Source organism: Notolabrus celidotus, chromosome 13 (assembly GCF_009762535.1).
Source record: "Notolabrus celidotus isolate fNotCel1 chromosome 13, fNotCel1.pri, whole genome shotgun sequence".
Taxonomy (NCBI): domain Eukaryota; kingdom Metazoa; phylum Chordata; class Actinopteri; order Labriformes; family Labridae; genus Notolabrus; species Notolabrus celidotus.
This window is the reverse complement of record NC_048284.1, coordinates 3,906,095-3,929,443: the sequence shown is the minus strand read 5'-3', so window position 1 is coordinate 3,929,443 and position 23,349 is coordinate 3,906,095. Positions and strand designations below refer to the sequence as shown.

General features: G+C 43.8%; 1 protein-coding gene across 2 annotated transcripts in view; it reads left to right on the top strand.

Annotated features, from left to right (window-relative positions):
* Positions 1 to 23,349, top strand: part of fam184a (family with sequence similarity 184 member A) — a 296,890-nt gene that overhangs the window by 155,022 nt on the left and 118,519 nt on the right. For both annotated transcript variants that reach the window (XM_034699996.1, XM_034699997.1), the window contains exon 9: positions 2,962 to 3,147. In XM_034699996.1, the coding sequence (XP_034555887.1) occupies positions 2,962 to 3,147 (186 nt within the window). The remainder of the gene's footprint in view (positions 1 to 2,961; positions 3,148 to 23,349) is intronic.

Here is a 23,349-nt window from a genome sequence, read left to right as displayed (position 1 = left end):
GTTAAAGGTCACTGCTCAGCTCCAATCTGCAACGATGAAATGTTCAAACCAAGCCAGAAACCTTGGTGTAATCTTAGACTCAGACCTTAATTTCAGCAGCCACATTAAGACAATTACAAAGTCAGCCTATTATCACCTTCAGAATATATCAAGGATTAAAGGACTCATGTCTCAGCAGGATGCAGAAAAACTCGTCCATGCATTTATCTTTAGCAGACTAGACTACTGTAACGGGGTCTTTACAGGACTCCCTAAAAAGTCCATCAGACGACTGCAGCTCTTACAGAATGCTGCTGCTCGAGTCCTAACAAGGACCAAAAAAGTAGACCACATCACTCCAGTTCTTAGATCCCTACACTGGCTTTCTGTCTGTCAGAGAATAGACTTTAAAATCCTGCTGATGGTTTATAAAGCACTGAATGGTTTAGGCTGATTTGCTGCTACTTTATGAACCACCTAGACCTCTGAGGTCATCAGGTACTGGTCTGCTTTCAGTTCCTAGAGTCAGAACGAAACATGGTGAAGCAGCGTTTAGTCATTATGCACCACATATCTGGAACACACTCCCTGAAAGCTGCAGGTCTGCTCCAACTCTCACCTCTTTTAAATCACAGATTAAGACTTTTTTATTTGCCACTGCCTTTCTATCTTAGCTTATTTTAACCAACTTTAATTTAAAATTTTAATGTAATTTTTAATATATTTCTAATTTTCCTTTTCTTTTCTGTTTTATCATAGTTGTCATTTTCATTGTGTTCTTTTATGCCTGTCTGAATGTCTCCAATGCTTTTAATGTTTTAATGTAAAGCACATTGAGTTGCCCTCGTGTATGAAATGCGCTATACAAATAAAGCTGCCTTGCCTTGCCTTGCCTTGCCTTGCCTTATAACAAAACAAATATTCCCTGCTTGGATATGATACCTTTCCAGTTAATTCCCCTCAATTCCCATTAACTCCCATGGAAAGTTTCCAATTTGGAATATTTCCAAAATTCCCGTAAACAGCGGTAGTTGTGTCTGAATTCTGGAGAGCTTGAGTCCGTGGTGGAGTATGGATTCTGACAACCAGACACTTTAATGCTACCAACAGTTTTAATTCAGTGTTTAAAGCAGGGATGTCAAACATGCGGCCCGTGGGCCAAAACCGGCCCGCCAGAGGTTCCAATCCGGCCCGCAGAAAAAATTACAGAGAAGACTTTAACTGCAATTTTTCAATAAAAGTAACTACTATTTCAAATTTGTCCTCTGGGGGTTGCATAAAATCATAGTGCTGACTGAGCGCACCTTAAAGGCGTTTTTTTTCAGGGACATTTTTTTAGAGCTCTAAAAAATGATCCTTTTTTTCAATATTTTATTTATAGTTTTTCGTTTTTACAAAGTGAAGTATGTCGTAAACAGAGCACCATACAATACAAAGTGAAACACCTAAGTAAACAAACAAAGAGTATGGTACTGATAAGTATTATCAGAGAGAAAATAAACAAAAACAACCAAAGAAGAACAAAACAAAAACAGTGCTGCCAGTTCACAGAGATACATAAATAGTGTTTCATAATTTTTATCACTAAAGTAACAACTCAGCAATAAGGTAAGGCGACATGAATAGTTGGTGGAAAGAGGTTTAAGGGCTCACCAATTCCCTCCTATATTGACGGGTCAATGTGACATTGTGCCAAAAAAGGTCCCCAAACTTTCTCAAATTTACTCTGTGTGTTGGGTTTGTGCAAACGCAGCTTTTCCATTTGTAAAACATATAGCATGTCCTTAAGCCAGTGCAAGAAACAGGGTGGTGAGGTGGACTTCCATGTAAGGAGAATAAGTTTTTTAGCGATCCACTAACTTCTAACACAACACTGTCCAGCAAGCAAACTGTTCATGCTGGAGCTGAGGGGTCCAAAATAATCAACTTTACCTTCTTCATTATTATAACCTATCTGTTCTTTTCCTGTAAACATTACACTCTGTGTGTCAGGTGAATGGGTAACCTGTGTGTTTGATGTGTTTGCAGCAGGTTTCAGGGCTTAAAGAGTCAAATATTTGGCCCACTATGAGACACATCATGGTGAAAAATACAAGATCTCTTTTTGTAGATAGTTTATTAAATGTGATGATTTCAGAATGCACTCTTTTGCACTAAAACAAAGGGAAACAGTTTGAGTTGTTGTTATTTATAGGTTATTATGTTGTGATTTTACTGGTCCGGCCCACTTCAGATCAACTACGGCTGTATGTGGCCCCTGAACTGAAATGAGTTTGACGCCCCTGGTTTAAAGCTTGCTTACTCGTCTGAATGAACGGAGCTAAACGCTGCTTCTGATGCCAAAATGAGCACGCACCTCTTTGACGACGTAGACCGTAAAGGGGTCGAGAGATTTATGAGAAAAGAAAATCACCTCTCTCAGAAACAGGGATTGTCAGCAAGCCTGGACAGCTGGTCGTGTGTTGTCAGCCTTAAAATCTAAATGCTTCCTCTTCCACTGGTTAAAGAAAAAACAAAGAATTTGAAGGCCCACCCTCGTCATCCTGACAGGCGGAGCTGTAACGCTAACAAGGCCGGTGCTCAAGGAAATATCACTTGACTGCATCTGTCATTCCAGATGCACTCCAGACTCTGAGATCTGATGGAAGGGTTGTGTTTTCAACTGATTAGATATTTCAACGCTCCTTTAATAACAGTCTTTTTTTCATCGTTTGTTTTTCTTACAAACAAATCTGAGAGTCAGACGCTGAGAAGGATAGAAACAGAGAGCGATCCAGTCTGCAGGATTCATTCCTCTGCCGTCACTTTGCCATCACTGTCAATATGTCTGCAGCATATGGTGCGAACGTCAGCCCAAACTTTCTGTGTGTGTGTGTGTGTGTGTGTGCTCCATCATAACACCCGCCTTGCCTTTGAGCACATTTGATCAATTTGTGTGTGTGTGTCCGTGTTCACGTCATTAATCTCCTGCCTCTCTGTCAGACCCTGCGCGACGAGAAGTTGGCCCACGAGAAGGACATGAACAGCATGCGAGTTCGGGCCGAAGACGACGCCAGCCAGATGAAGGAGGGCCAGGCCAGAGCTCTGGAAGAGGTCGCCAAGAAACACAGAGTGACCCTGGAGAACGCCCTGAAAGACGCAGAGAAGGAGAAGAACCGCCTGCTGGCTGTGAGTACACACAGAGAGATCAATAACACAGGGGTATCTTTGGGTTACCTGGTTCACTGACCCTGCAGGAGATCACACCAAGCGGTCCCACAGATCTGATTACAGCATGATAAATCAACCTAGAGTTACTGTGAGTGTGTTCACATGAAAGAGGTGGGGTTAGCAACATCTGACCAATCACAGACAGGAGCGTGTTTGCTGTCATATTCAAAAACTTTGAACAAACTATGATGTGAGGAAGCTCAACACAGAATCCACACAGCTGTGTTTAGAAAATGAAAGCAGAACTGGCAGACGTGGAAACAATTGCTGAGATTGAATGAGCTTATTAACCTATAATATCACTGTCCATCATTAGTGAGCAAAAGATCCGACAACAATAACTCCTGTTTGTTCCCTCAAATTGATTTTTTGCTGCGATCCTTCCTGTGGCGTGTATTTAAAGACAGTTTAATATTTCAGCTGCGGCTCTAATGGTATCAAAGAAAGCAGTTTGGAGATAATATCAATGAATATGAAAACATGATTCACATCACATCTCTTCATATGTAAAATCATACAGCTAGACAAAAAGCTGAAAATCAATCAATCTTTATTTATAAAGCGCCAAATCACAACAAACGTTATCCTCAGACTCTTTCCAAACAGAGTCTAGACCGTACTCTATGTTCTATCATTAACAAAGACCCAACATCAAGACAGGATCAGATCCAGTCCCATCTTACAGACAGGACTCAGTGTGATCTCATCTTAATCCACCATGAGCAGAGCACTTTGCAGCATTTAGCAAGTTACAGTGGCAAGGACAAACTTCCTTAAACAGGCAGAAACCTCCAGCAGGACCAGACTCATGTTAGACACACATCTGCTGAGACCATGTTGGAGAGAGGGATAGAGGGAGACGAAGAGAGAGAGAGATGATAGCGATGAGACGGATAGTAGTAGTTGTAGCAGCTGGAGTCTGGCACGTCCACAGCAGCAGAGATCCAGAGGAACCTACGAGACAAGGGAGCTCAGGGACTCCAGAAAGGTCTATGGTTAGTAACTTTAATGGAACTTGTTTGGCTTGGCACTGGTAAAATTAAGTCTTTAAACTTTCGAAGAACTGTCAGAAACATTAAAAATTGAATATATAGATATTTTTATAAGGACCAACTCCCTCTAACAGGCAGAAACCTCCAGCAGGACCAGACTCATGTTAGACACACATCTGCTGAGACCGTGTTGGAGAGAGGGATAGAGGGAGATGAAGAGAGAGAGAGAGAGAGAGAGGGAGAGAGAAGGAGAGGGTGAGAGAGTTAGAGAGAGAGAGAGAGAGAGAGAGGGAGAGAGAGGGAGAGGGAGAGGGCGAGAGGGAGAGGGAGAGAGAGACTGACTGCTGTTTTACTGATTGGCTTTGAAACTTGTACAAATATGGGAAATGTCACAATTGATATCACTTAACTGCTCCTCCATCCATAAGCTACTGAAAACAGAGGGACAGAGAAAATCGTATTTAATTTAAAACTTTACATTTGATCGCCCAAGCTACTGGCAGCTAGGTCAAAACAATCAATCAATAAATCAATCTTTATTTATTTAGCGCCAAATCACAACAAACGTTATCTCAAGACTCTGCAAACAGAGCAGGTCTAGACCGTACTCTGTTAAATTATTAAGACCCAACACCAAAATAGGATGAGGTCCAGTCCCCTCTTACTAACAGGACTTGATCTTATCTCATCTTAATCCACCATGAGCAGAGCACTTTGCAGCATTTAGTAAGTTACAGTGGCAAGGACAAACTTCCTTTAACAGGCAGAAACCTCCAGCAGGACCAGACTCATGTTGGACACACATCTGCTGAGACCGTGTTGGAGAGAGAAATAGAGGGAGATGAAGAGAGAGAGAGAGATGATAGTGGTGAGACGGATAGTAGTGGTTGTAGCAGCTGGAGTCTGGCACATCCACAGCAGCAGGCAGAAACCTCAAGCAGAACCAGACTCGTGTTAGAGAGCCATCTGTCTCCACCAAGATTCTACAGATCCAAAAGGTTCCACACAGTCAGTCCAAACACTTGTCCTCTGTGTGATAATAAGAATATTTATGATGGGGACTTGAATCTGATTCCACACTGGCTCTGCGAGTGTCTACTTGAGGCTGACTCCACAAACCAACAAGGAACCCTCTTTAGATCCAGTGTTGAAGCACCCATTATGTTTCCAGCCTGGTGCAACAACAATTTCAGTCTCTGTTGCTTGTTCCTTTATTCCTTTGCAGCATTTAGCAAGTTACAGTGGCAAGGACAAACTTCCTTTAACAGGCAGAAACCTCCAGCAGGAACAGGCTCATGTTAGACACACATCTGCTGAGACCGAGTTGGAGAGAGGGATAGAGGGGGATGAAGAGAGAGAGATGACAGTGATGAGACCGATAGTAGCAGTTGTTGCCGCTGGAGTCTGGTACGTCCTTTAACAGGCAGAAAACTCGAGCAGGTCTAGACTCATGTCATGTTAGAGAGCCATCTGTCTCCACCAAGATTTTACAGATCCAAATGTTTCCACACAGTCAGTCCAAACACTTGTCCTCTGTGTGATGATAAGAATATTTACAATGGGGACTTGAATCTGATTCCACACCTGCTCTGGGAGTGTCTACTTGAGGTTGACTCCAAAAGCCAACAAGTAACCCTCTTTAGGTCTAGTGTTAAAGCCCCCATTATGTTTCCAGCCTGGTGCAACAACAGTTTCGGTCTCTGTCGCTTGTTCCTTTATTCCTTTGCAGCATTTAGCAAGTTACAGTGGCAAGAACAAACTTCCTTTAACAGGCAGAAACCTCCAGCAGGACCAGACTCATGTTAGACACACATCTGCTGAGACCGAGGTGGAGAGAGGGATGAAGAGAGCGAGATGATAGTGATGAGACCGATAGTAGCAGTTGTTGCCGCTGGAGTCTGGTACGTCCTTTAACAGGCAGAAAACTCGAGCAGGACTAGACTCATGTCATGTTAGAGAGCCATCTGTTTCCACCAAGATTCTACAGATCCAAAAGTTTCCACACAGTCAGTCCAAACACTTGTCCTCTGTGTGATAATAAGAATATTTACAATGGGGACTTGAATCTGATTCCACACCGGCTCTGCGAGTGTCAACTTGAGGCTGACTCCACAAACCAACAAGGAACCCTCTTTAGATCCAGTGTTGAAGCACCCATTATGTTTCCAGCCTGGTGCAACAACAATTTCAGTCTCTGTTGCTTGTTCCTTTATTCCTTTGCAGGATTTAGCAAGTTACAGTGGCAAGAACAAACTTCCTTTAACAGGCAGAAACCTCCAGCAGGACCAGACTCATGTTACAGGTGGACGTGTTGTTTCTGATTTGAAGTAGAGCCAGATCAGACAGGAGACACAAAGAGAGTAAAGTTGAACAGTTTTAACTAAAGTCCAACAAAATGTTATAATTTTACTCTCCACATCTGCTTTCCATTAAGAGGACATTACTTTTACCGAGTAGAGAAAAACAGTAAAACCAGCTTCCCAAGGACAGCGTCTTTATGGCTTGATGATGCAGGATCAATTAAAACACACAGCTGTTCATTATCCCCCGGCTTTGAGCAATAAACGCTGATTACACAACACGCAGCAATCTGAAAATTAATCCTATGGATTTTTTCTTCATCGCGCCCAGGGAGCTCACCATCTGACGCTCCCGCTGTCAGACATATTGGGAGGAAGAGCTCTTTTCTTTAGTTTTTATTTAATCAAACATTCAGAGAGTTTAAACAGATCTTCAAATATAACTCATTCAGGAAGTGGTTGCTTTGCTGCTCATCTGGACTCTTGTGTTACCGTACTGCTCTAAATACAAGACGACCCTGATAAAACGACCTCCTTTATGTCGACTAATTCTTACAGAAAGACTTTTTGTGGACCAAACCCTTTTTTACATATAATAATAATAAATTAGGGCTCAGGCTTGGACCAGCTCTTAGTTATGCTGCTATAGGCTTAGACTGCCTGGGGAACTGACACACTGGGATCCTATCTCTCCCCTCTCTCTTCCTGTCACATTAAAGTTACTAAACATAGACCTTTCTGGAGTCTCTGAACTCCCCCCTAGGTTCCTCTGGATCTCTTCTGTTTTGGACATGCCAGACTTCAGCTGCTACAACAACTTCTATCCGTCTCACCACTATCATCTCTCTCTCTCTCTTCATCTCCCTCTATCCCTCTCTCCAACACGGTCTCAGCAGATGTGTGTCTAACATGAGTCTGGTCCTGCTGGAGGTTTCTGCCTGTTTAAGGAAGTTTGTCCTTGCCACTGTAACTTGCTAAATGCTGCAAAGAAATAAAGGAATCTTTCGACAGAGACCGAAACTGTTGTTGCACCAGGCTGGAAATATAATGGGTGCTTTAACACTGGACCTAAAGAGGGTTACTTGTTGGTTTTTGGAGTCAACCTCAAGTAGACACTCCCAGAGCCAGTGTGGAATCAGATGCAAGTCCCCATTGTAAATATTCTTATTTATCACACAGAGGACAAGTGTTTGGACTGACTTTGTGGAACCTTTTGGATCTGTAGAATCTCGGTCGAGACAGATGGCTCTCTAACATGAGTCTGGTTCTGCTTGAGGTTTCTGCCTGCTGCTGTAGACGTTCCAGACTCCAGCTGCTACAGCTACTACTATCCGTCTCACCACTATCATCTCTCTCTCTTCATCTCCCTCTATCCCTCTCTCCAACACGGTAGGTCTCAGCAGATGTGCGTCTAATATGAGTCTGGTCCTGCTGGAGGTTTCTGCCTGTTAAAAGAAGTGTGTCCTTCGCACCAGGCTGGAAACACAATGGACGCTTTAACATGGAACCTAAAGAGGGTTCCTTGTTGACTTTTGGAGTCAGCCTCAAGTAGACACTCGCAGAGCCGGTGTGGGATCAGATTCAAGTCCCCATCTTAAATATTCTTATTTAACACACAGAGGACAAGTGTTTGGACTGACTGTGTGGAACCTTTGGATCTGCAGAATCTCGATCGAGACAGACTCAGAACTTAAGTTAGTCCTGCTCGAGGTTTCTGTCTGTTAAAGGACGTGCCAGACTCCAGTGGCAACAACTGCCACTGTCCGTCTCTCTCTCTCCTTCTTCATCTCACTCTATCCCTCTCTCCAACACGGTCTCAGCAGATGTGTGTCTAACATGAGTCTGGTCCTGCTGGAGGTTTCTGCCTGTTAAAGGAAGTTTGTCCTTGCCACTGTAACTTGCTAAATGCTGCAAAGTGCTCTGCTCATGGTGGATTAAGATGAGATCAGACTGAGTCCTGTCTGTAAGATGGGACTGGATCTTATCCTGTCTTGATGTTGGGTCTTTGTTAATAATAGAACATAGAGTACGGTCTAGACCTGCTCTGTTTGTCAAGAGCTTTGAGATAATGTTCTTTGTGACTTGGCACTATACAAATAAAGATTGATTGATATATGTGGAGGGTTAGGAACAATCCAGCATACCCTCCCTGACCTCTACAGAGTGTCTGAGTATCTTTGAACTCACCTTTAACAGGCAGAAACCTCGAGCAGGACCAGACTCATGTTAGACAGACATCTGCTGAGACTGAGTTGGGGTTGGAAAGAGGGATAGAGGGAGATGAAGAGAGAGAGATGATAGTGGTGAGACGGATAGTAGTTGTAGCGGCTGGAGTCTGGCACGTCCACAGCAGCAACTCAGAAGAGGAACCTACGGGACAAGGGAGCTCAGGGACTCCAGAAAGGTCTATACTTTCTTCATCCCTGATATGAAAATATTTACCAGTGCAGCTTACTACTACTACTACTACTATTGGGACGGATACAAGTAGTGACACACTGATATATAGCACCTCCTTGATTTCACATGTACCACTCTTTCTGCTGCCCAGAATCACCCACTGAAAATCTGCAAGGTTTTAAGAGGAGCAGTTCAAATTCACTAATATCACATCCAGCAAATGTGATACTCAGGAGTGACTCAGTCAAAATACAAGCTGTCAGCTCTCTCAGCGTCCTGGATACGTCGTCTGCCAAACCATTTGGGCCTGTCACACCGCTTCAGTCTGTGCGTGTTACACAATATCTGTTAATTTGTCAATGAATCAGCGGTGATTTGCGAATGACACTCGCACTGTGGCGTCTGCATATGTTTTCATTTGATCAGCACACCACCAGTGATATCAGCTGTGACCCTTGCTGCTCTGGCGCCGGGACACAGAGAAGTAGAAGCACAATTTATGTGGGACGACTCTGCCTGCAGAGAAATGTATCGACCCGCAACTGTTTGCTGGTCCTTAAGTGGTTTGGAAAGACATCAGCTGTACTTGTTTCTGTGCCCACAGATACAGTATAAGCTGGTTGAGGGGTTTAAATGGTCAGTAAGTCTCACGTCTTTACTAAACCTTCATTGATCAGAGTTGGGGAATGAGCCAGACTACTTTCTGTGGACTGATTTGATATGAAGTGTGGGATTAGGTTGTCTCAAGCATTGCTTCTGATGTTGGGATTTAATCACTGTTGTTATGAGGTTTTGACCAATCAGAAGCATTCTATTCCATTCTGTTCCATTCAACTCTAAGGCTTTTACCACAGTGTCAACAGGCAGAGGGTCGGTAAAGCTTCCATAGCATCAGATCCTTGATTGAGTTAACATTGAACTGAACATTTCCATTGAAGGTAATGTCAGACAACATGAACTTGACTATCTTTGTTGACATTTCAGTCCTTATTCAGCTCTACTTCCTCTCTAAACTTTACAGTTGACACACCTTCAAACATAAATGAGGCAATGTCACAACTTGTAACACCAGGTGGGTTTACTTGACCATGTTTTATGAAGTTAGAATTTGAAAAATGGCCTAATGGGATTAAAAATGACTAATATAAAGACTCTGATCAGAATATAATCCCAGATCTGATAGGAGCTGTAATCAGAAAAAAGGGGGTGGTATATTTCTTTGGTTTGGTTTGATTTGGAGGCAACAGGGATGAAACTCGTCAGAGAATGAAACGAGGGTCCTTTTGGACATTTAAAATCTGCTTGACAGGCGAAAACAAAGAAACATTTATCTCTCCAACAAAACCCATCAGCTTCTCGTCCTCTACTCCACAATGCACATGTCACGTTGGCGGGCTACACCGTGAGTCAAGCTGCTCTGATGTCATGCTAGTAGAAGTATGATTGGCGCTTCAAGCATGTAAACTGAGTGACTTTACAGAGATCAGCAGCTTAGAGATGCTCTCACCAGCTCTGGATCACAGGGCAGGATGTTGCTCCACTTTTCCCTCTCAGAGATGGTTGGGGTCCAGACTCACACCTGTGCCTGCTAACTGTCATTATTTCTCCACTCTCAAGACCAGCCTGAGACCACACGGATTTTTTTACCACAGTGTCAACAGGCAGAGAGGGAATGTGACAAACTACTTTCTGGGGATTGATTTAATGTGACGTGTGTGATCAGGCTGTCTCAAGCATCGCTTCTGATGTTGAGAATTAATCATTGTTGTTATGAGGTTTTGACCACTCAGAATCATTCTATTCCATTCCATTCCGTTCCGCTCCATTCCAGTTCGTTCCATTCCAGTCCATTCCATTCCAGTCCGTTCCATTCCATTCTATTCCATTCCGCTCCATTCCAGTTCGTTCCATTCCAGTCTGTTCCATTGTAGTGCGTTCCATTCCATTCCATTCCATTCCGTTCCGCTCCGTTCCATTCCGTTCCATTCCATTCCAGTCCGTTCCATTCCAGTCTGTTCCATTCCATTCCGTTCACTTCCACTCCATTCTAGTTCGTTCCATTCCAGTCTGTTCCATTCCATTCCATTCCATTCCATTCTATTCCATTCCACTCCATTCCAGTTCGTTCCATTCCAGTCTGTTCCATTGTAGTCCGTTCCATTCCATTCTATTCCATTCTATTCCATTCCGCTCCATTCCAGTTTGTTCCATTCCAGTCCGTTCCATTCCATTCCACTCTATTCCATTCCGCTCCATTCCAGTCTGTTCCATTCCAGTCTGTTCCATTCCATTCCGTTCACTTCCACTCCATTCCAGTTCGTTCCATTCCAGTCTGTTCCATTCCATTCCATTCCATTCCATTCCATTCTATTCCATTCCACTCCATTCCAGTTCGTTCATTCCATTCCGCTCCGTTCCATTCCGTTCCATTCCATTCCAGTCCGTTCCATTCCAGTCTGTTCCATTCCATTCCGTTCACTTCCACTCCATTCTAGTTTGTTCCATTCCAGTCTGTTCCATTCCATTCCATTCAATTCCATTCCATTCCATTCCATTCCATTCTATTCCATTCCACTCCATTCCAGTTCGTTCCATTCCAGTCTGTTCCATTGTAGTCCGTTCCATTCCATTCCATTCCATTCCATTCTATTCCATTCCATTCTATTCCATTCCGCTCCATTCCAGTTTGTTCCATTCCAGTCCGTTCCATTCCATTCCACTCTATTCCATTCCGCTCCATTCCAGTCTGTTCCATTCCAGTCTGTTCCATTCCAGTCTGTTCCATTCCATTCCGTTCACTTCCACTCCATTCCAGTTTGTTCCATTCCAGTCTGTTCCATTCCATTCCATTCCATTCCGCTCCTTTTACCACAGTGTCAACAGGCAGAGGCCGAATGTGACGGACTACTTTACGTGGATTGATTTGATCTGACATGTGTGATCAGGTTGTTCCTAACTAGCCACCATTGTTAGCGGGCTTCGACCAATCAGGATCAAATATGTCACACATTCTGGTAATACTTAGTGTTTAAACTGTGATAAAAGTGAACAATAGAGGTTATAGTGTTTATAAATGTTAAATATGAGCAGATTGTTCTAATTCTATTTACAGTAGAGAACCTCTAGTGTCTCTAAAGATAATAGTCAGAGCAGCTCGGTGCATTTTAAAGAAAGGCTGAACCGTGTTAAGACTGGAAATTATGCTAAACGAGGCGGGGTCACGAGATAAAGTGAGTGAGGGCATCATCGCCCTGAGAATGATAGTTTTGACTTTGTTTAGCACGGACAAAGTTCACATTTTTCATGGAGGTTCTGGGACGTAATGACTGCACTGACAGCATCTATTACAAGGAAGGAGCACCTCAGGATTACAGCGTTTTTAATAGAGGACACCACACAGGAGCTTAACTTATACTGCAGTTTATTCGCCTTCCAGCTTTTACTCTACACTCAACTTTCACTGCTTCATATCTGAGGGTGTGTCATAAAACCACAGGAGATATTTTAAGGTTATCATTTTTACCTTTACTGCAAAAAAAAAAAAGAGGCATTATTTTTAAAGCAGACAGGCTGTTAGTTTTAAAAATATTGATTGCATCGTCCCTGCAGGGCCAGAATGCACCGGTGCACTTAATGCGTGGACCAGTCGGACCCTTGATGGCTTCAGGAGCACGGGCGCTGACAGAAAACAAGATCAAGATGTCGTGCGAGGCTTTAAGTTTAGGAGCAGACGAGGCATTATCTTGAAATTCAATGTATGCGTTTTACAGGTGTAATCACTCATGTCTGCGTCGCCTGATATCATGTCAACAGGAGCGAAAACAGCATCAATTTTCAAGCATGTGACTCACTGAGCACACACTCCCTCCATCACACTGAATAAAGGTGTTACATCTCTTTATGCAGGGTGATGTGAAGTGCACACATTCATGAGAAAGTCGAAAATGACATCACACATGCTTCACAAGCGACAGGAGCTCAGACTCCTGCAGAAACCTGCAGCTTGTTTATGTTTTCTGCACACTCAAAGGGTTAAAACAGTGACTAAGACACTGGCACAGGAGAGCTGCAGCCTCCAAACGTGGGAGCATATTTTATATTTATCCCTCATAAATGTCATCCAGGACACCTCCGAGCTCTCATAACCTGAGCCGGGTGAGATGTGAGTAACCTTTTCTGGAGGAGTGTTAGAACGCTTCAAAAGAGATCCCAAATTTTTTTTTCATGAATTCTCAATGAAAAGGAGCCGAAGGGGAGCAACACGTGGACTCCATACGCAGGCTGCCTGATGAGTCACTCAGGTGAGAAGGAGCTGTTGATGCTCCTAATGTGCTATTTTTAGGAGATGCTAAAACTGTGACAGTTCCTGTTACCACACACACACACACACACACACACACACACACACACACACGCACACACGTTGAGCTGCTTTAGAGTGCCATTGTTCCTAAGACAATAAAAAGCTAATTAGATTAACACGCTTCCTACACATGTGAGGAAGAGTGCCAACGCTCAGTAAAAGCATGTGTTTACTCATTAGAGGTAGACGTTTGCAGGAATTCAACCCCCCCTTGTGGTTACAGGACATGTGACGGCACATATTTAGTTTGTTGAGACTAAAATGTACAGATAGGACCACACCAAACAGGTCCAGACTGTGGCATGAGACTTCATGTGCTGTTACTTCCCTGCAGCCTTCCCCAAAGAGTGTTTTAGTCGCATGATGATGACGACAGAGCAAGGTCATAGTTTTATTTTATTGTGTATTCTCCCACACGCCACATTTTAAAGCTGAACTAGCCCTGACCTGATGAGACCTGGATCTCTGGAGGTGTGCTGGGCTATCTGAGGTCCTTTAAGTCCTGGAAGTTAGGAAGTGGGACCTCCTTGGATTGGACTTAGTTGTCCAGCGTGTCCCATAGAAGCTTGATTGGGTTGAGATTTAGGGAATGTGGACTGGAGAGTAAGTTTTTTTGGTGGGTTATTTTTTCTGCCCCCTTCACAGATTTAACCCGGTCACTGACCCCCCAACCCCCCTAATCAACACTGAGGTCTGTCATCCTCAGGCCCTGAAACGCACACACTCACTTTGATTTTAAATTGCACTATAGCAAATTTTTGCACTGTTACAAAACTGTATTTTATTATTTTTATTAGCTTACTCTTTTTAATTTTAGCTAATATCTTTTTCTAGCTATTTCCTATGTTTTGAGAGAGAAACATAATATAAAATCCTCTGTATGTCTGGTGCATACTGCAGTTTTTGACAATAAAGAAGACTTTGACTTTGACAGCTGAAGAGAGACAGGAAATGTGGGGAGTGGAGAGTAGGGGATGACTTGCAGGACCACCGGACAGCTGGAGTTCGGTTCATGTGACCGAGTTTTCCCACTGCAATCACTGAATCAAGGATTTATCTCCTCCTCCTCTCCTCATCCATGTTGTCTTCCTGGTCCTCTGAAAACCTCTGACCTGTTGACTCCAGGCCTGGCTCCGCTCATCATGACTTTGGTTTGTTGTTGTAGTTAAGTGAAATACGATCTGGTGATAACACAGAGTGTTTTATTCTGAAAATTAACCGGATGTTTTCATTTTGTTTTGGTGAAACCTGACTTCCTGTCCCGCTCCATCTGCTCTGTTGAGATTGATGCGTCGTGCTCCGGCATCTGGCAAAAATAGAAGTCTTGCAAATCTGATACAGGGGGCGCCAACTTGCTGGATCAGAGACGCAGTTGGAACGCAACAGAGCGGATCCAGAGGAAGTTAACACAGATCAGAGACCTGGTTGTTTGGTCCAGTGTAGCTGCAAATGCACCGCCATGAAGCATAATATGGATGTGATGAAGTTATATGAACACACAACATAACAAGCTACCAAACAGCTGCACAGTTAGCCAAGTCAATCAATCAACCTTTATTTGTATAGCGCCAAATCACTACAAAGGTTATCTCAAGATGCATTTAATCAGAGCAGGTCTAGACCATACTCTATGTTCTATTATTAACAAAGACCCAACATCAAGGCCGGATAAGATCCAGTCCCATCTTACAGACAGGACTCAGTCTGATCTCATCTTAATCCACCATGAGCAGAGCACTTTGCAGCATTTAGCAAGTTACAGTGGCAAGGACAAACTTCCTTTAACAGGCAGAAACCTCCAGCAGGACCAGACTCATGTTAGACACACATCTGCTGAGACCGAGTTGGAGAGAGGGATAGAGGAGATGAGAGAGAGAGATAATAGTGGTGAGACGAATAGTAGTAGCTGTAGCAGCTGGACTCTGGCACGTCCACAGCAGCAGGAAACTACGAGACAAGGGAGCTCAGGGACTCCAGAAAGGTTTATGGTTAGTAACTTTAATTTGACAGGGAGAGTTAAAGCAAGTGAGATAGGACCTCAGTGTGTCAGTTCCCCCTGCAGTCTAAGCCTATAGCAGCATAAGTAAGACCTGGTCCAAGCCTGATCCAGCTCTAACTATAAGCTTTATCAAAAAGGAAAGTTTGAAGCCTACTCTTAAAAGTAGAGAGGGTGTCTGCCTCCCGGACCCTGACTGGTAGATGATTCCAAAGGAGAGGTGCCTGATAACTGAAGGCTCGACCTCCCATACTACTTTTAGAGACTTTAGGTTAGGGACTTTTCACGTTTTTATATTCAACTTTCTTGAGTGTTTGTGTCAAGCCTTTGTAAAACAAAAAGTGACAGAGTGCCTTAGAGGTCAGGATTATACAAAGGATTAAAGACATAGGGAAATGTGTCCCTTCTGATATATCTACCAAAATTAAACTAGCATTTCTGGGTCCATTACATCCCGTTGAAAAGTGCCCGTTCATCTGATTTTTGGGGGGTCCCAGTTTCACTGTAAACAGTATGCTAACAGTAAGCTTTCTGGCAATAAACATGCAATCAACAGGTCCTAAGTTTCCTGAAATAACAGCATTATGATGCAAAAGATTGGAAAGTAAGAGTCAAGCTCTGCCGGGTCTGTCCTCAAAAGGAGAAGTAAACAACATTGGCATAGCGGTTTAAGCTAGCACCCCATATACAGAGGCTAGTCCTCATTGCAGCGGTCCCAGGTTTGTCTACTGGACTCGACTGTTTGCAACATCTTCCCTGCTCTCTACTCTCCACATTTCCTGTCTCGCTGAGACCGAGTTGGTGAGAGGGATAGAGGGAGATGAAGAGAGAGAGAGAGATGATAGTGGGGAGACGAATAGTAGTGGTAGCTGTTCCCGCTGGAGTCAAGCACACCCATATCCAGGTCAAGATCTTTACCTCACCTGGCATCCTGCTTTCAGCTGCTTCAAAATGATAAATTGATTATTAAACTGAGTTAACGACAGCAAGATGACTTACTGTGACTTTAAGTTCCCAAATCTTTAAGATGAATGAGGGAATAAAGGCTGGAGGAAGGTGTAGAGTTTTGACATTTAAATGGGAGCAGGACCCGTCGATTTAGATTAATGGTCCTGCTTGTGCTCCGATGGCATTAACCGCACATAAAACTGTGAGTGCAGAGACTAAAGTGACTAAAGTCATCAGAATTAGGATAAATTATGTGTTCGTGAAGGAGATGGATGTGAGAGAGGCTGATGGATGTGACTGTGGCAGCTGACCGGTCTGTATTTGCCTGCGTGTGTGTTTTTAAAACTTCAAGCATAAATATTTCACTGCTACTTACTCAGCACAGAGTGTGGCCGTCCTAACAGGGCTTAAGCTCATACATGCAGTGCACACCCACTTCTTAGATGGCGCTTTTACGCTGCTTGTCTCCTGCATATTCCACGGTGTACTTTTTTTACTCAGTTCCCTTTTTTTAGCTCACGGGGAGAACACCAGAGTTTGTGTTTTTGCCGCACGGAGGTTCACCCTCCCCGCTCAGCTGGAGCGACTTCAGCGGGTGAGGTTTATGAGCAAATGGGAATTTCTCTTGAAGGTACTTCAAAGGAAACAGCTGATTCGTATCATCAGTATTCCTGTGATCTTGAACATTTCAACCTCGTACTTTTGAACGCGGACCTTCAAATTTAAAAAATACATGGAGAGACGAATCCTAGAAATTCAGGAGGCCACCTATGGAGTGAAATACCAAAACTCCTTTCCCCTCTTCACTCTCTTATTCAGGGTTCAAAATATGTTTCATTAATGAGGCAGTGTTTGAGCGATGTTAGTTAAAGTCTGTAAGTGATTTAAAATCTCTTATTTGGTCTGCTTTGATTGAAAATAATAGAAACTTTCAATCAATCAATCAATCAATCTTTATTTATAAAGCGCCAAATCACAGCAAACGTTATCCTCAGACTCTTTCCAAACAGAGCCGGTCTAGACCGTACTCTATGTTCTATTATTAACAAAGAGCCAACATCAAGACCAGGATCAGATCCAGTCCCATCTTACAGACAGGACTCAGTCTGATCTCATCTTAATCCACCATGAGCAGAGCACTTTGCAGCATTTAGCAAGTTACAGTGGCAAGGACAAACTTCCTTTAACAGGCAGAAACCTCCAGCAGGACTCATGCTAGACACACATCTGCTGAGACTGAGTTGGGGTTGCAAAGAGGGATAGAGGGAGATGAAGAGAGAGAGAGAGATGATAGTGGGGAGACGGATAGTAGTAGTAGCTGTTCCCGCGAGCACTTTGCAGCATTTAGCAAGTTACAGTGGCAAGGACAAACTTACCTTTAACAGGCAGAAACCTCCAGCAGGACCAGACTCATGTTAGACAGACATCTGCTGAGACCGAGTTGGGGTTGCAAAGAGGGATAGAGGGAGAGGAAGAGAGAGAGGGATGATAGTGATGAGACGGATAGTAATAGTTGTAGCAGCTGGACTCTGGCACGCCCACAGCAGCAGGAAACTACGAGACAAGGGAGCTCAGGGACTCCAGAAAGGTCTATGGTTAGTAACTTTAATGTTACAGGGAGAGTTAAAGTAAGTTATAGGGAGAGAAGGGATCCCAGTGTGTCAGTTCCCCGGCAGTCTAAGCCTATAGCAGCATAAGTAAGAGCTGGTCCAAGCCTGATCCAGCTCTAACTATAAGCTTTATCAAAAAAGGAAAGTTTGAAGCCTACTCTTGAAAGTAGAGAGGGTGTCTGCCTCCTGGACCCTGACTGGTAGATGATTCCAAAGGAGAGGTGCCTGATAACTGAAGGCTCTACCTCCCATACTACTTTTAGAGACTTTAGCTTAGGGACTTTTCATGTATTTATATTCAACTTTCTTGAGTGTTTATGTCAAAAACTTTGTAAAACACAGTGACAGAGTTCTTCAGAGGTCAAAATAATACAAAGGATCACAGGCAAAGTTAAATTTGTCCCTTCTGGTCTGTCTGCCAAAATTTAACAAGCATTTCTGGGTCCATTACAAGTGCCCGTTCAACTGTTTTTTGGAGGTCCCAGTTTCACTGTAAAAAGTATGCTAACAGTAAGCTTTCTCGCAATTAACATGCAATCAACAGGTCTTAAGTTTCCTGAAATAACAGCATTGTGATGCAAAAGAGTCAAGCTTTGTCGGGTCTGTCCTCAAAGGAGAAGTAAACAACGTTGGCATAGCGGTTTAAGCTAGCACCCGATATACAGAGGCTAGTCCTCGTTGCAGCAGTCCCAGGTTCAACTACTGGACTCGACCTTTAGCAACATCTTCCCTGCTCTCTACTCCCCACATTTCCTGTCTCTCTTCAGCTGTCCTATCCAACAGATATATAGACGTATCTGTGATTTCTGATGCATTCAAGTGAGTCGGGAAATCTCAACGCTGATTGACTTTGGTGACAGTGTCGAGCAGATTTGATGCTCAGGTTGAAAATGTCAGTCTAGAATGGATTCTAGCTGTACTTGTATGCAGATATCTTTTCATTGTGACACAGTGGATGGGAACTGGGTCCAGCTATAAACATAAATAGAGACGGAAAGCAGACCCTTCCCTAGAATCTGTTCAGATATTGATGATACTGGATCTATAAAGAATACTGATGAACCTCTAGACGGATGCAGCTTTAAAAAGATCTGCAATAATCTCAATGTGGCCCCTGGCAGATCTTGTACTTCTTCCCTCCTGTGCTAGCTGTTCAAAAAAAATACCACATCCCCAAAAATCCTGGCATCCTGACGTGTCGTATATCAGATGTGAGACAGCGAAATGCCCCCAAGGATTACCACCAAGGCCCTGGGACTTGTTTAATGAGCCCGAGGTCTGACTGTTCCAAACCACAGCCTACCGCTAATTTGACTGCAGCAGAGGCACACAGATCCACCAGCGTGCCCGAAATAGCCTCGTGATGATGCCTGATCTCCACAGAGGCCTCCATTCCAGTCACACACAGCCAAGAGAAAGCAAGTGATCAAGTATTCTCTTGCATCAAAGTTGCATAATGAGGACGTGTTTTAAATGATATCCCACAGTCGACCCGATCACAGCTGACAGCTACATTAAGAGGGAGAGCCTTATGCATTTCCATAGTTATTAGGTCTGCCTCCATATGCAGGCCTCCTCCTCCTCTTCGGCCCTCTGTGATTTTCACGGTCTCAAAATTCCTCCCACTGTGTTCCCATTCGCACAATGACTCGCCTTTGTGTGCTCCCTCCCGTTCATGATTATGCTGCCGGTGCCGGTGCAGAAATGTCCAGATTGAAAGAGTGACAGCGAGGAGGCAGCAGTCACCGCTGCTCCAGTTCTGACATCTCTTCTGCAGAGTTATAGAGTCGCCTGATGAGAAGAAATGCCTCCTTATCCCTCCATTTCCTCTTCTCACTCGATTCCCCAGTTCGATCCAAGCTTCGTCACGTCAACTGAATCATCTCTCCTTTCATCACCTCGGTTCTTTTATCACTTTAAATTATAATGAGGGTTGTCTCTGAGAGGACTGGCTGTGGAATTTCAATGAACCGGTCTGCAGGTCCTCGCTCTCACCCTTCTTTATCAAGCCGCGAGGTATGACAGGAATCCTGATGTGTCATATTAGATTCACCATCATCTGAGTTTGGCAAATGGACTGTACTTATACCACACTTGTGTAGTCTTCAGAGCACTCATCACATTCACTCCATTCAGGCAGATACTGCGACGGAAAGTGTCCATCGGTATCAACTCCCATTCACACGCATTCAAACACCACTGTCTTCGCCATTGGGGGCAATTTGGGGTTCGGAATCTTGCCCAATGTAAGGATTTAACTACCCACCCTCCAACTGAGAGACAACCAACTCTACCTCTATGCCCTGCCGCCCCTTTGTCTGCCTAGGGTAAGGATGGGCATTGGAAACCCAGCTCCAGTAAGGATCATGCTCGGCTTATTTGATACTGTTATTATAGCTGGGGTTGGTAATCAGATTTAGATACACTTTTTGTCATACTGGTTAAAATGATCTTTATGTCCTGATGGTAATCAATACATAATGTGTTCTTAAAAAAGAGTGAAAAAAAGCTGCTATCTACAGCCGGAGTAAACCTGGGAGAACACCAACCAATCACCGTTTTTGGGGTCCAAAATTTTAAACCATTCAAATCCCGTCCTGCCCCTCCTCCTCCTGCAGAGCGTACATTTCCCCGGCGTGCACTCTGAGTCCCCGTCCCCTGCCTCTACTTCCCCTGACTCTACTGACTGCCCCTCTCGCTCGTCCTCGGGCCTGTCCCCTCTGACCCGATGAGGTGCTTTGCTCAGGACTGTAGTCCGGATCAGAGTCTAAAAAGCTCTCACCACGGGGCTCTGACAAGCAGAAGAATGAATGACATTTAGTAAGACCTACAGAAATGTAGATGTACTGTAGCGTCCGTCCGGACGCTGTAGTGATGACGAGCCGATTCGTGAACACGTTGATCTTTAATAACCGATCACTGTCGGCCGTGATCACGCCAACCAACAAAACAACAATCAATGTTTGAATGAATGAAGAACTTCTCCTCTTGTCTCTCCTCTCTCCCGCTCACACACTCTACACCTCTCCTGATGCCTTCACTGACCGTCAACACTGTAGGAATTAAGAACATCTACCCTGGACCCGTTTAACAAACAGTAGAGTTGTTACAGTATTATATATGTGTTATAACTTTTCTTCTGATATCGTGTCACCAGTACAACTGGATAATGCTAGCATGACAGTTGTGAGTGCTAACAGCAGCCATGTTTGTTTATGTTTTTAACTTTCACTATGAGAATGTTTTGGTGAGGACCGGTTTTGAATCAGTCACCATCATATGGTCGCAAGTCAGCGGCGCTTGTGCATGTGAGCAGGGGGGCGCTGCCAACTAGACTGCCAACCCCAGCTTTAAGTCTTGTGAATACCATGATTTGACATTATATTTAGAGTCAAGTGAAGTCATCTAAATCAAATCATTGGTGCACAAACGTACGTCCAACAAAAATCTTGTGTTAGATTAAATTCGCGGCCAACTTGTCTGTGAAGGTTCTCAGTCATCCAGGTCATGGTAATTCAAAACTTAATCCGAAGAGGGAACTGGACTAGGTAGAGATTCTTGAAGACCTTTCACCTCTCCTCTGAAAGCCTTCTTCAGTTCAAAACAGAAGATATAAGCATCTAAGAGTCGTTGGTATGCTAATAGTAGTCACATGTAGTCGTGAGGAGAGTCGTTGACCTTGTCCCTGAGAGTCGTTAAGGTTGTCCTTGGGTCATTGGGGTCACATGATCCCTGGTTTGTGTTGCCTATAGTCCCAGCCAATCTTGGAATATATTTCTTACCAAAAAATGTCTTCACCAATGTGTTCATGAAGGTTTCCAATAACACATATTACAAGATTTAATCTCAACTTCTGTAGAAAAATCCGTGACAGCTAATTGAAGTTTGGGTACCTGGAACCTTATTGGTGAAAAATTGAAAATTTTTAATTCTGCCTTCAGCAGCTTGTGAGGGGTCCAACTAGGGGTTATTTGGGATTCTCAAGTCATTGCAAACATTTATTTTGCACAAAAATCGCTCCTTGGTAGAAAAATGTCCACGCCCACTTTTACACATACATTCAAAAGTACCTTTGTCTATTTCAATACCTCAAATACTAGTTACAAAACAATACAGTCAACTATCTCAAGAGTCCTGGTCTTGGTCTTGGTCTTGATCTTGGTCTTCTCCAGACTCTACATCATCATGGAAATGGTTGTAGCATGCACTGCCTGTACAACCTCTGCATGCTGACATACACTTCACAACATTCGTCTTGCAGCTGCAAGGTTGCTGCAGTCCTCATTACAGTTACAGTTAGCGATGAGCTCCTTTAAGAGCCACTGGATCTACTGTTGGAACTGGCTCATAACTGTGAACCCCTTCCATTCATCTGTTGTCTCATAAGTGAGCATGCCTTACAATACACACACACAGAGGAATTATGGAGGTTTGTTTGTGAGGATGGTTGAACATGTAGAGAGGTTTGCAATAGCTCTGACTGTCTTGGGGTTGAAAGCACAGTCAACATTCAGTTGCTGCTGCTCCCATAAATCCAAAAATAATAATCTGATGTGATGATCTATTAAAATCTGTAGGATTCAGAACTTCATACAGGCTGCTGTTAAACCTGCTGAGCATTGTTGCCTGACGCACCTCCTCTGGCGCCATGTGTAGAGGTCCTCTTCCAGGGACTCCACCTGAGATGCTTTCTCCAACATCACGGGCCTTTTCGCTCCTTCAACCCCAGGACATCTCCTGGTGGCGGAGCGATGGCAGAGATTGCTCCCTGCCTCCACCCTGCTGATGCCCTTAGGTGTTATTTGGCCCCCAGCTCCTTTGCTTCCTGCTTTTCCAAAGCCAGAAACAGGCCTTCTCTACCTCCTCGTTTAGCTGACAGCTTTGCAGTGGCTTGTTCCGGTGCACCCAAAGTCCCACAGCAGACGAGATGTTGAGGAACCGACAAATCCTCACATCCAAGGCGTGTATGATGGCTGTCCAGCTTGAGTATTTGGCCCTCTTCCACTCTTGAGCAGCCTCTACTCCCTCCTCCCAGTGAGCTCTTCCAGCAAGTCTGTCTTGCAAGCCACTGACCACATCACAATGTTGGGACGAAGGGATGTCACCACAATCTCCCTAAAGCGAGTTAGCTTGTTGGATGAGGTGACACAAGTTTACAATGTGATGCATTAAAGGTCAGGTTTGTTGACTACTTGGTAAATGTAAATTAAACATTGTGATGTGTTCAAATGTTCCGTCAAGAAGCTTAAATAATGCATCTCTTTGGAGGAGATCGGTGCACCAGAGATAAATAAACTCTTCATGCTTTATTTATGAAATTGTAGAAGGAAAAAACTCGGCATCCTCTTGACAACAATCCTTAAAACTGACCGAGCAAAAAGTAGTTGAAGGGTCTGAGTCCAGATTTTTGCCTGGCAGACATTTCAACAATAACTTTGCAAGCAAGAAAACACGACCAGGAAACAACTGAGTGAGGATCTTTGGAGCAGAAATGTTGATGTAGCTTAGGTTTCACTGTGGCCTGAAGGTCTGGCCCATTTTCTGCTTTTTT